At 36.3% G+C, this 11,800-nt stretch overlaps 1 protein-coding gene across 1 annotated transcript in view; it reads right to left on the bottom strand.

The window, feature by feature from the left end:
- LOC141403062 (uncharacterized) overlaps positions 1-11,119 on the bottom strand; it is a 154,247-nt gene extending 143,128 nt beyond the window's left edge. Inside the window, 1 exon segment of the mRNA XM_073985226.1 lies at positions 10,828-11,119. Within this exon segment, the coding sequence (XP_073841327.1) occupies positions 10,828-11,119 (292 nt within the window).
- Between the last annotated feature and the right edge of the window lie 681 nt (positions 11,120-11,800).

An 11,800-nucleotide genomic window follows, 5' to 3' on the forward strand; every position in this document is an offset into this window, starting at 1 on the left:
GTTTGTAAGTTATGGTTAATTTTTATAATTGCAAAAAGTTGCTGAATTGTCCAACGGGATCTTTTTTCATGTTTTCATTCAACAAGTAAGAACGGCGTTAAGTTCGGCCTTGTTGTATTGAAGTAAAACTGCACAATTAATTTCCTTTCGTTTATGAAGAATACCAAATTTCAACAAGTTCGTTAAAACAATGTGGCTAACCTTCAAAATACCGAAATTCGGAAAGTACCGTTCCACGGGGGCTATAAAACGTCGATCTATACCAACAAATTTCTGGCGGAAAGTTTTTAGACTAAAAAAGACTAAATACCAAATTTCCGATATTTGGGTAAAATTTTCAACACACCGAAAATCAAGACGTACGCTTCTATGGGGGATATAGGAACCTGCTGATAATTCTCTTATGGAATATTTTAAAACCCCATGCAAGACTAAATAAAAAATTTCAGTCTTTCGGTGGGATATTGACGTCACAACCTTCAGATTTACGAAAATCAAGAGGTACCGTTTTATAGGAGCTATATCGAAACGTGGACCTATACCGCCGAATTCCAGTCAGAAAGACTTTTACCTCCAACAAAGACTAAATTCCTAATTTCAGCCATTTCGGGGGGTTGCTGTGGCCACAACATTCTAAATACCGAAAATCGGGAGGTACCGTTCTATTCGGGCTATATGAAGACGTGGACCTATACCGACAAATTTCTGGGAGAAATTTCAGCCATTTCGGAGTGGTAATGAGGTTAAAACCTTCACAATACCGAAAATCGGGTGGTAGCGTTCTATGGGGGCCATATGAAGGCGTGGAGCTATACCAATAAATTGCTGGGAGAAAGTTGTAAACCCCAACGAAGGCTAAGACCAAATTTTAACCATTTTGGTGTGATAATGAAGCTAAAACCTTAAAAATACCGAAAATCGGGTGGTACCTTCTATGGGGGCTATGTGAAGGCGTGGACCTATACCGACAAATTTCATACGGAACTTTAAATACCCCAAAGAAAGACCAAATATAAAATTTCAGCCATTTCGGTGCAATATTGAGGCCAAAACCTTCAAAATACCGGAAATAGGTAGTTACCGTTCTATGGGGGCAATACTAACTCGTGGACCTATACCAAAAAATTTCTTGGGGTATGTTTTCTTCCCCTAACAAAGACTAAGTACCAAATTTCAGCTATGTCGGTCTGATAATGAGGCTAAAACCTTCATAATACCGAAAATCGGGTGGTACCGTTCTATGAGGGCTATATGAAGGCTTGGTCCTATACCGACAAATTTCTGGGAGAAAGTTTTATACCCCAAATGAAGACTTAGTACCAAATTTCTGCCATTTCGGTGTGATAATGAGGCTAAAACCTTTAAAATACCGAAAATCGGATGGTACCCTTCTATGGGGCTATATGAATGCGTGGACTTATACCGACAAATTTCATATGAAACGTTTAACAACCCAAATGAACACCAAATACCATATTTCAGCCATTTTGGTGGAATATTGAGCAACAACCATCAAAATACTCAACAAGTAAGAAAAGCGTTAAGTTCGGTCGGGCCGAACTTTTTATACCCTCCACCACAAATTTCAGCCTTTTCGGTGGATTAATGTGGCCACAACCTTCAAAATACCGAAATTCGGAAGGTACCGTTCTATGGGGGCTATATGATGGCGTGGACCTATACCTACAAATTTCTGGGGGAAAGTTTTATACGCCTAAAGAAGACTAAATACCAAATTTCAGCCATCTCGGTGTGATAATGAGGCTAAAACGTTCAAAATATCGAAAATCGGGAGATATTGTATTATGGGGGCTATATCAACACGTGGACCTATATAAACATTTTATGGTAGAAATGTTTCTTAGCCTCTGGAAACACAAAATACAAAGTTACAACCGATTCTTTGGTCAAATGGGTCTAATACATTCAAAATATATTAAAATGACGCGTACTTTATATGGGGCCTTATATGGGGGCTATACCAAAACGTGGACCTATATAACCCAACTTTGGTAGGAATATTTTTTGGCCTCTGGAGACACAAATTACCAAATTACAACCAATTCGGTGGTAAAATGGGCCAAATATCTTAAAAATTCCTTAAAACGACGACGCGTCACGCGTCATTTTGTATGGGGGCTATACGAAAGCGTGGACCTACATAGCCCGCTTTCAATACCAAAAGTCCTACGTAAATATAACATATTTTCCCAAAATTTCATCAACCTACGTCAATCCGTTCGGACGCTAGAGTGATTTCCACAGACGGACAGACGGACAGACGGACAGACGGACAGACGGACGGACATGGCTATATCGATGTAGAATTGCACGCTGATCAAGAATATATATACTTTGTGGGGTCTACAATGATTATTTCGAGTAGTTACAAACGTAGTGACAAACTTAATATACCCCCATCCTATGGTGGAGGGTATAAAAAAAGGGAGGTATCGTTCTATTGGGGCTATACTAAATTGTGGACCTATACCTAGAAATTTCATAAGGAACGTTTAGTACTCCAAATAAAGACCAAATACCAAATTTTAACCATTTCGGAGGAATATTGAGGCCACAACATTCAACATAACGGAAATAGTGAGTTACCGGTCTATGGGGGCTATATGAAGGCGTGAACCTATACCGACAAATTCCTGGGGAAAGTTTTGTACCCTCAACGAAGACTAAGTACCAAATTTCAGCCATTTCGGTGTGATAATGCAGCTAAAACCTTCAAAATACCGAAAATCGGGTGGCACCGTTCTATGGGGGCTATATCAATACGTGGACCTATATAGCCCATTTGCAATACCAAACATCCTAGGGGTAATAGAAACTTCTATACCAAATTACAAAGCTCTATCCTAAGCATTGCGAGGTGTATCTTCATTTCAACAGAAGATTATATCGACTTAGAATTTTACTCTGATCAAGAATACAAAAAACATTGTTCCACAACATCCCATACAGGACAAGGGAGACTTCTCTCATATCAATGAGTGCACCCCAATTCATATTTAGCTCGATGATATGGGACCTACTGTTTATCGCCGAGTCCGAACGGCGTGTCCTAAGACACCACTTGTAGAGAAGTTTTTCAAGGCTGAAATACTCAGAAAATGTCGCCAACATTACTGAGGGGTATTTTGCCACCGTTGAAAAATGTTTGGTGTTGCCTGGCCGGGGAATCGAACCACCGACCTTCTGTGTGCAAGGCGGGCGTGCATACCATTGCACCACGGTGGCAGCCAATCAAGAATATATATACTTAATAGGGTCTCCGATGAATATTTGGATGTGTTACAAACGGAATGACAAATTTAATTATACCATCCATATTATGGTGGAGGGTATAAAAAACTTTCTTCAGAGTTTTAGGGTTTTAATTAGGTTGGTTTAGTTTGTAGAGAAAGTCCTCGAATGATTCCTCTGACCAGCCATTTATCGTAAAATTGTGTGAAAATGTAACAGATGAGAATTATATTATATTATTTAAAAACTATTACTCTTCAGTTTTTAAACACAGTGCTTTAACAAAATTATTCCGTACGCCAGATTGTTCGTAATTTGATAAAATTGGCAAATTTTTGTTCCAAACGCCGTGATTTTCGTTGCGTTTTTTGTCTGTTGTTTGTTCCATACACCGCACCGTATGCCTTTTTCTGGATATGGACAAAAAAGTTCAAATTTCTCTTGTTCCATACGCGAGGCCTTATGGATATGGAACAAAAAGACAAGATTTCTTGGGTCACAAAGCGGATCTGGAACATATTGACTTCTGAATATTTCAAAAACTATAGGAGATAGAAAAAAACGATTAAAAAATCTGAAAGAGCATGGTTTAAAACCTTGTAAGATACCTATACCTCAAAATGTCAAAAATGGCGTATGGAACACTTAAGCATGACACCGACATCATTTAATTACTTATGTTTCAAAGAGTCTGTTGCATAATTTAAATGTATGAGAAAATGGATCCTATCTTCCTGGTACACAAATGAATAGTTAATGGGAAATATTTTATTTTAATTAAAGAGTGTAGTCGGAAAAATGTATTTGTACTGCATTAATTCTATTAAGAAGAAAACAACATTAAAGATACGAATACCTCCTAATATAATTACACAAAAAATTAAACAAAGCCAAATCGGTGCAGGTGACTTTGGGGATGAAAGATATCATGTTAAAGCCCTGTCCGGCTTTAACATGGCAACGTGCAGAACTTATCTTGGTCCCTAATTCATCTCATGTGGACACTGACCTCTCCGTGGTGTCGTCAGGGGAGCTGCCTTTAACCACGCGTTCACCCATAAGAACGTTAAACTTGGGTTGGGCGTTGGGCTAGTAACCCATCCCTCCAAAAGCAATATACTATGAAAAAACAAAAGAAAAGAAAACAAACCACTCTAAAATTGACGGCCCTCGCAAACGTTTTAAGGACCATGATCTACGAATCTGCACTCATAATGTTCGCACTCTTTATAGAGTTGGCAGATTTAATTGAAAAATACAAAGGCGATATTACTGCCATACAGGAAGTACTATATATTAGGAAAGGCGTCACAACAACACCTAAAGGTGACGCACTGTGTTGTGTCTACCATGATATAATGCATGAGTTTGGTTGCGGATTTGTGGTTTGTCGGAGAATAAAACATTAAGGTTATTTGAATGCCAAAATTGGAAGGATTATATCTTTGGCCCAATTGTCGGGAAATTCAGTCTCCACAGTGAAACATCTGACAATGAAATGAGACTGATAGACTCCGCAGCGGCAACAAAAACATGGTAGTAAGCAGTACCACATTTAGTCCAGTCAAAATAGACGATGAAATAGCAAAAATTACCACAAAGCTGAATTTTGGTGGAAAGCTAGGTAGCTAACTAAAAGTCGCCATCCCACAGTGCAGTATAGGTAATTTGCCTTGTTTTTGAGGCAAAAATTAATAACAGCGGAATTAAAGGATTTTTTCACTTTTTAAATTATTTATGTGTAAAAGTGAGATAAAACAAAGATTTTTTACAGATAAATTCGGATATAACGAACAACGGTTATAAGCAACTACGTATATAACGAACAAACCTATTTTTCCAGTGTCATTTTCATTAGTTTTCTTATACACAACAAACTGTTGAAAATGATCACGGTAGTAAGTAACAAAAATTTTGTCCCAGCGAGTAGATTTTCCAACGAATTATTACTACAGTTTTGTAGTAGTAGTAGTATATTTTTATTTATTTTTTTTTTTTTTCAAAACAGTTTTACAATTTTTCTTGTTTAAGCAATTGCCGTCTACCTAACATTTAAATGTTAATTTTAGTGTTTTTGAAGACTTTTTTGGAAGTTATAAGTTAAACTCTATTAATAATTGATTCCTATACTGAATACAAATCATTATAAAATTTGCCAACTGACTCCAATTTACAATGTAACCATTTAAGATGTTTATTAAAACTTCTTCGGTAAGCAAAACCTTTTGGAAGATCGCGAATCTAAATTCTTTTAATGATGGACACCGACATAAGAAATGCTGCAAGTTTTCAACTTCCATCATATTGCATAACGAACATAAGGGGTTTTTATTAGCATCGTACCTGCTACTATTTAGCTTGAGCATATGGCTTCTTGCTTTAAAAATCCACATTTTTTCTTGAGCTTTTAGGCAAGACGAAATATATAAATGACCCGCAGTTGGATCCAATTTTGAATAGAAACGACTTGTCTCATTTACTTTATTTATATCCATATTTTGATATTTTGAAATTAATTTATGGATAAGTTGTTCAATTTTTATCAATGATTCGCCCTTAGTGTTGTGTGGGTCAAGCGGTTCAACAGCATTTTCTACGAAAAGAATTTGTACATCTCTTGCCCAATAAATCTGGTTTTGGATAATGTTACTAGCTAGCTTGTGCGGTAAGCGGTTTGGATTATAATCATAAAGAACTCGAATTATATAATCCAGATGTTTTTTCAATGCGGATAAATGACTATTTTCCACACAAGTTTCCAGTCTCAATATGTACGTAGGTGTAAAATTGGGCAATAACAAAATTTTTTTCCAGAATTAAACTTCTAGCTTGTCAGTTTCTTCGACATTTGAATACCTCCATATTTGGGCGCCATATTGTTGTATATAACTACATACCGATTTGAATAACTTCCATTTCGCTGTGATAGAGATATTTGATTTACTGAGAAAACAGAAGAGGTGATAACAGACATCCTTGTTTTACACCAGTCGACGTGGTCAAGGTTTCGGAAAGTTATTTTGTTCTGTGTAAGTTTCGATGATAGGTTTTCTTACTCTTACTCCAGTTCAAATGGACAGTGGATGTAAGGTTAAATAAGTTATCAGAGGTCGAATAGTTTCTTCTAAAACCTGCTTGATATTCGCTTAACTTGTTATGTTTCTCAGTCCAGATAGTTAATCTATCATTTATTAATTCCATCATAATTTTCGGTAGAAAATTCATGAATGATATACCCCCTTTTTATGTATGGGATATATTATGCTGGTGACGAACGTGTCATCTACTTCTCCCTTGTTGAAGATACTGTTACACGAGTTGACAATCTCCTGTAGAAATTGGTCAGGAGCATATTTATTATATTCATATGGGATGCGATCTTCCCCAGGGGCCTTGTTAGTTTTAGCTTTTTTTCAGTACTTGCCTTACTTCTTCTAGGGTGATAGGCCTATCTAAATCATCATCCACTATGAAATTTGGGGCATAATCTATATCTGGAGATTTTTGAGGGGGATTAAGCAAATTTTCAAAATATATTTTTAGTTCTTCCGTTGGAACACATATTTGTGTCTCATCTCTATCATTCCTAATATCTGTCGCTATCTTCCACCAGTCTTTGTTGTCTTTAACTTGTTCTAGCTTTCTTTCCATGTTAGACTAGTACTGCTGTTTCGCAATTTGGCAAATATTTTTATATCGGCGTTTATTGTTTATGTACCTCTGTTTGTTCTCTGCTGTACTGCATTTCCTAAATTTTGTTTGAGAAACTACACACACGTCATTTACAGACATCCCAATTGAGCTTATGAATGTGAATTCTCCGTTCTCGTCTCCGTTGGTCATTCCATTTATTACCAATAGGTTATGATCGTGGCAAAAGTCTATAAAGCTTCTGCCTCTATTATTATTATTATTATTATTATTATTATTATTATTATTATTATACAATAATAATACGGTACGGTTTTCGTACCAAAGACAGTACGGTTTTCGTCCAGGTAAATCAACGGTAGGAGCCCTCAAGGACGTGGTAGACACCGTAGAAAGTGTTCAAAGTGTAAATCATTACTCCCGGCCTATTATTTTGTTAGCTACATTAGACGTGAAGAACGCTTTCAACAGTCTGCGATGGGAGGACGTAATAGAATCTTTAGATAAAATGTTTAAAATTCCGAAGTATTTACTCAGGATCATCAGAGATTACCTGAGAAATAGAACACTGTGGTACGATACTAAACAAGGTAACAAAAGCATACAGGTCACGTCTGGAGCAGCCTAAGGCTCTATACTTGGACCTGACTTGTGGAATGCAACCTACGATGGAATTCTGAAAATTGAAATGCCACATGACACCTACCTTGTGGGATACGCAGATGACATCGCAGCAGTTATTAAAGCCAGGAGCACCGATGAAGCCCAAAGTAAACTTCGTCAAACTATGATACGCACCAAACATTGGCTGGATGAACACGGCCTTCAATTAGCTCAAAAAACAGAACTTCTATTACTTACCAAGCGACATATTCCCACTGAAGTAGAGATGAACATAGGTGACGTAGTCATCCCCACAAAGCAATCCCTTACATATCTAGGCATGAGATTGGACACAAAATTGACATACTCAAAGCAGATTGAATATGCAACAACTAAAGCTGCAAAAATAACTTCACAATTGAGCCGGTTGATGGCAAACATTGGTGGCCCTCTACCAAGTAAGAGCAAGATTCTCATGGAGGCGTGCAATAGTATGCTGTTGTACGGTTCGGAAATCTGGGCCCCGGTTCTAAGAACTCATTCCAGGGCGAAAAAACTACTAGCGGTGCAAAGAACAGCGGCATTACGTGTAACATCAGCATACCGCACGGTATCCGCAGCAGCCGTACTTGTCATAGCTGGAATGATCCCTTTAGATCTGCAGGCAATGGAGCGCCATAAGATCTTTACCACAAAGCAGCAAAACTTAGCACAAACAGAATACACCAGAGTGTGTTCCTTAAATATTGAGATAGAGGTTGGTATTTTTGCTTCTTTGTATTTATGGTGTCCACGATATTTTTATCTAGCGGAACTGCGAAGTCTATAATTTTGGCTGTATTTCATGTTTTGTCTATTATTATGTCCGGTATGTTGGGTATTGTGATATCGGGTGGATTATTGACCAGGATATATCTATCCCAATATATGGTGTATCTGTCTGTATTTATTACGGGTTTTGGGTGGTAGTTGTAGTAATACGTGGTGGTTTCGTGGATTTGCAAAGATTTTATTATGTTTAGGTGTACTATTTTTCCCATGTTATTGTGTCTTGTTGTATATTGGCTATGTATTAATGATTTGCAGCTGTTAAGTAAATGTGCGGTCGTTTCTGTTACTTCTCCACATCTTCTACATTTGTCATCTGTGATGTTTCTGTCGTGCATAATGTATTTTCTGTAATTTTTTGTTGGTATTACACCGTCTTGTATCGCCAACATGAATCCCTCCGTTTCCGAGAATATATTGCTGTATTTTAGCCAGTTCACTGTATTTTTTATATCTATGTGTGGTTGGTATAGTTGGTTGGGGTATTTCCCGTGGAGCGATTTAGATTTCCAGTTTTCTTTTTGTTGGTGTATATATGTTTGGTTTGTATTGGTATTATTTTTCAGATTTAGTGGTATGAGGTTGTCGTCGGCGCTTACGATGGCGTTATAGAGAGTTGATGTTGTGGCTTTCGTGTTGAAATATTTTGTTAAATTTAGGATTTGACTATTGTGTAGGGATTGAATATGTAAAAGTCCCCTTCCTCCTAATTTTCGGGATATTGTCAGCCTTTCCATACAAGCTTTGGGATGGTGGTGGTTGAATTTTGTGAGGGTTTTTCTTACTGTTCTGTCTAGATCAGCTAGGTCCGTGGGGGTCCAGGCTATTGTGCCAAATGTGTATGTTAATAGTGGTATTGCATACGTGTTGATGGCTTTGATTAGATTTCTGCCATTTAATTTGGTTTTGCAGATTGTGTATAACCTGTTGGTGAATTCCTTCTTTATTGCCTCCTTGTGGGCGTTGTGATCTATTGTGATATTTTGTTTAATACCCAGATATTTGTAGTGCTCACCTCTAAGAAGTGGTGTAATCTTTTCACCATCGGACGTACTAAAAGTTTCTCCGGCGTTGTATTTACCCTTTGTTATATTTTGGGACCTGCATTTATCGATTCCAAATGACATCTTTATATCTTTGGAGAACGTTTCTACTATTTGTAGTAGATGATTAAGATTGGGCTTAGTACTTGCGTATATCTTGAGATCATCCCTGTAGAAACAGTGTGATACTCTGTACGAATCGGATTGTCTAAGTTTATAGCCGTATTGACTTTGTCTTAGGAGTGAGGAAGGTGGGTTAAGTGCAATGCAGAATAGGAGTGGACTGAGGGAATCGCCCTGATATATGCCTCTGGAGATTTCTATTTGGCCTGAAGTGATGTTCTCATTTCCGATGTGGAGGTTGAGGGTGGTTCTCCAATGTTTCATTATGTGGCCTATGCAGTTTACTATTGTTGGGTTAATTTTATAGATCTGTAAAGTTTCGAGAAGCCAGGAGTGTGGGACCGAATCAAATGCTTTTTGGTAGTCTATAAATGGTGCATATAGGTTTTTCCGGTTTCGAATGGCTTGTTTTGTTATTGTGTTGTCTATGATTAGTTGGTCCTTGCATCCCTTGGTTCCCTGTCTGCATCCTTTATTATTATTATTATTATTATTATTATTATTATTATTATTATTATTATTATTATTATTATTATTATTATTATTATTATTATTATTAATATTATTATTATTATTATTATTATTTCCTTAATAATGTATCTAGTTTCTCCAAATTTTTTCAAAAGTCAAAACCAATGAAATATTTGTGGACTAGTTCTATTTTTTCGGTGCATATATGGGTTTCAAGGAGGGCAAAGATATCCATTTCGTTTACAAATTTGAAGAAATCTGGAAAAAAAACGATTTATTTTCAAGACCATGAACATTATAAGAGAGAATTTTAATTACACGATCTTCAAAGGTTATGCTTTTACATATATTGCTGTTATTTAGTTTTTTGGATAGATTTTATTTAAAAGATCAAGATTAATATTATTAAGTTTATTTCCATATAATTCTTTTAATACGACTTCTGCTTTATTTCTACCAGCTACTAGCTCTCGATTCTTTGAAAATTTCATCCATTTGTCTCCGATTTTAATTGAATCATTTCTCACAAGGATTCGATGTGTTTTGTCAATACCAAGTATAATTGTTTTTAATTGTATCAGCACTTTCCGATCTTGTTGCCGTTCTTCCGTTAGATCTTTTTCTATTTTAATGCTGGTTCCATGTAAATTTTTTACGCTTTTGAAAACTTTCTGTGCCATTTCTTCGGTTTGCATTTCGGTTACAGCTCCAATTTTTTCGTTATTTGTATATATAGTTCTAGCCATTGTAACTTCAACATCGCTAATCTTCAAAACTTTCTTGCATACTTCCTCGACCGATTTTCTAGGAGATCCGTATTTTTTAATATTTTTAAAAACAACGTTTTTACGCTTACATCGTTCGATTAAGTGCTTCAGGTTATTGTGATCTTTTGAACGTTCCAGCTTTAGATTTTCGATTTCGGATCTTAGTTGTTGGTTTTCCGACTTCAACTCCTCACATTTGTTGTCTATATGATTGATCCGAAGTTTTATATCTTCAATATCACTTTTAGTGGATACATTTTTAAGTTTTTCTTCCAGTACAGACTCTATCGACTTTTGCATCAATTCCATAAGATCGGATAATTCCACATTTCCCACAAGTTTTTTCAACTTGCACGGCGTTTCATCGGGAGATAATTCCATTAAGGTCCTTTTTGCGGATTGAAATGTTGAATGCTATTTTGAATTTATTGACGTTTGCGACATTTTTCTGTTCGTTTACTTTCACAGCCCAAATGGTTTTGTTAAATTATTTTAAACGACAACGGTCTATTACATTGGACTAGTGTGAACACACGTTAACTTAACGGCTGATGCTGGCAATACTTTATAACAATCAATTAGTTACGGCACTGCTCTCAATGCTTTTTAGTTGGCAACACTGGTCGAAAATAAGAACAAACAAGTTTGTCGATCAGCTGTATTTGTTTTTGTTCAAACTAATTGAGTGCAATTTTCTTTGCAAATCCTTCCAATAAGTTTTCGGAAAATAAATATTAATTCTTCACCTCCAAATGGCAATTCTTCAATTGTCTGCGGACTCAGGAAAATCATTGTGGTTATATTGTTTGAGAAAACCCTGTGAGTACTGTTGTTTACAATTATTTGGGAGCCATGTAATAAACGCGTGTGACTTCAAACAACAACAGCTACATTTTTGTATATTTTTTGAATATACATATGTTAATAAATACGAGTTTAGTACTCATTTAAACCGTATCAATGATTAATATGTAAAAGAGAGATAAATGGTCTGTTCCTTTACTTTTAAAAGTGGTAAAACCGGCAAAAGTAGCAAAAGTTGTAAACTGCTCCCATATGAAT

Source organism: Musca autumnalis, unplaced genomic scaffold (assembly GCF_047663935.1).
Source record: "Musca autumnalis isolate F117 unplaced genomic scaffold, ASM4766393v1 scaffold_4, whole genome shotgun sequence".
Lineage (NCBI taxonomy): Eukaryota > Metazoa > Arthropoda > Insecta > Diptera > Muscidae > Musca > Musca autumnalis.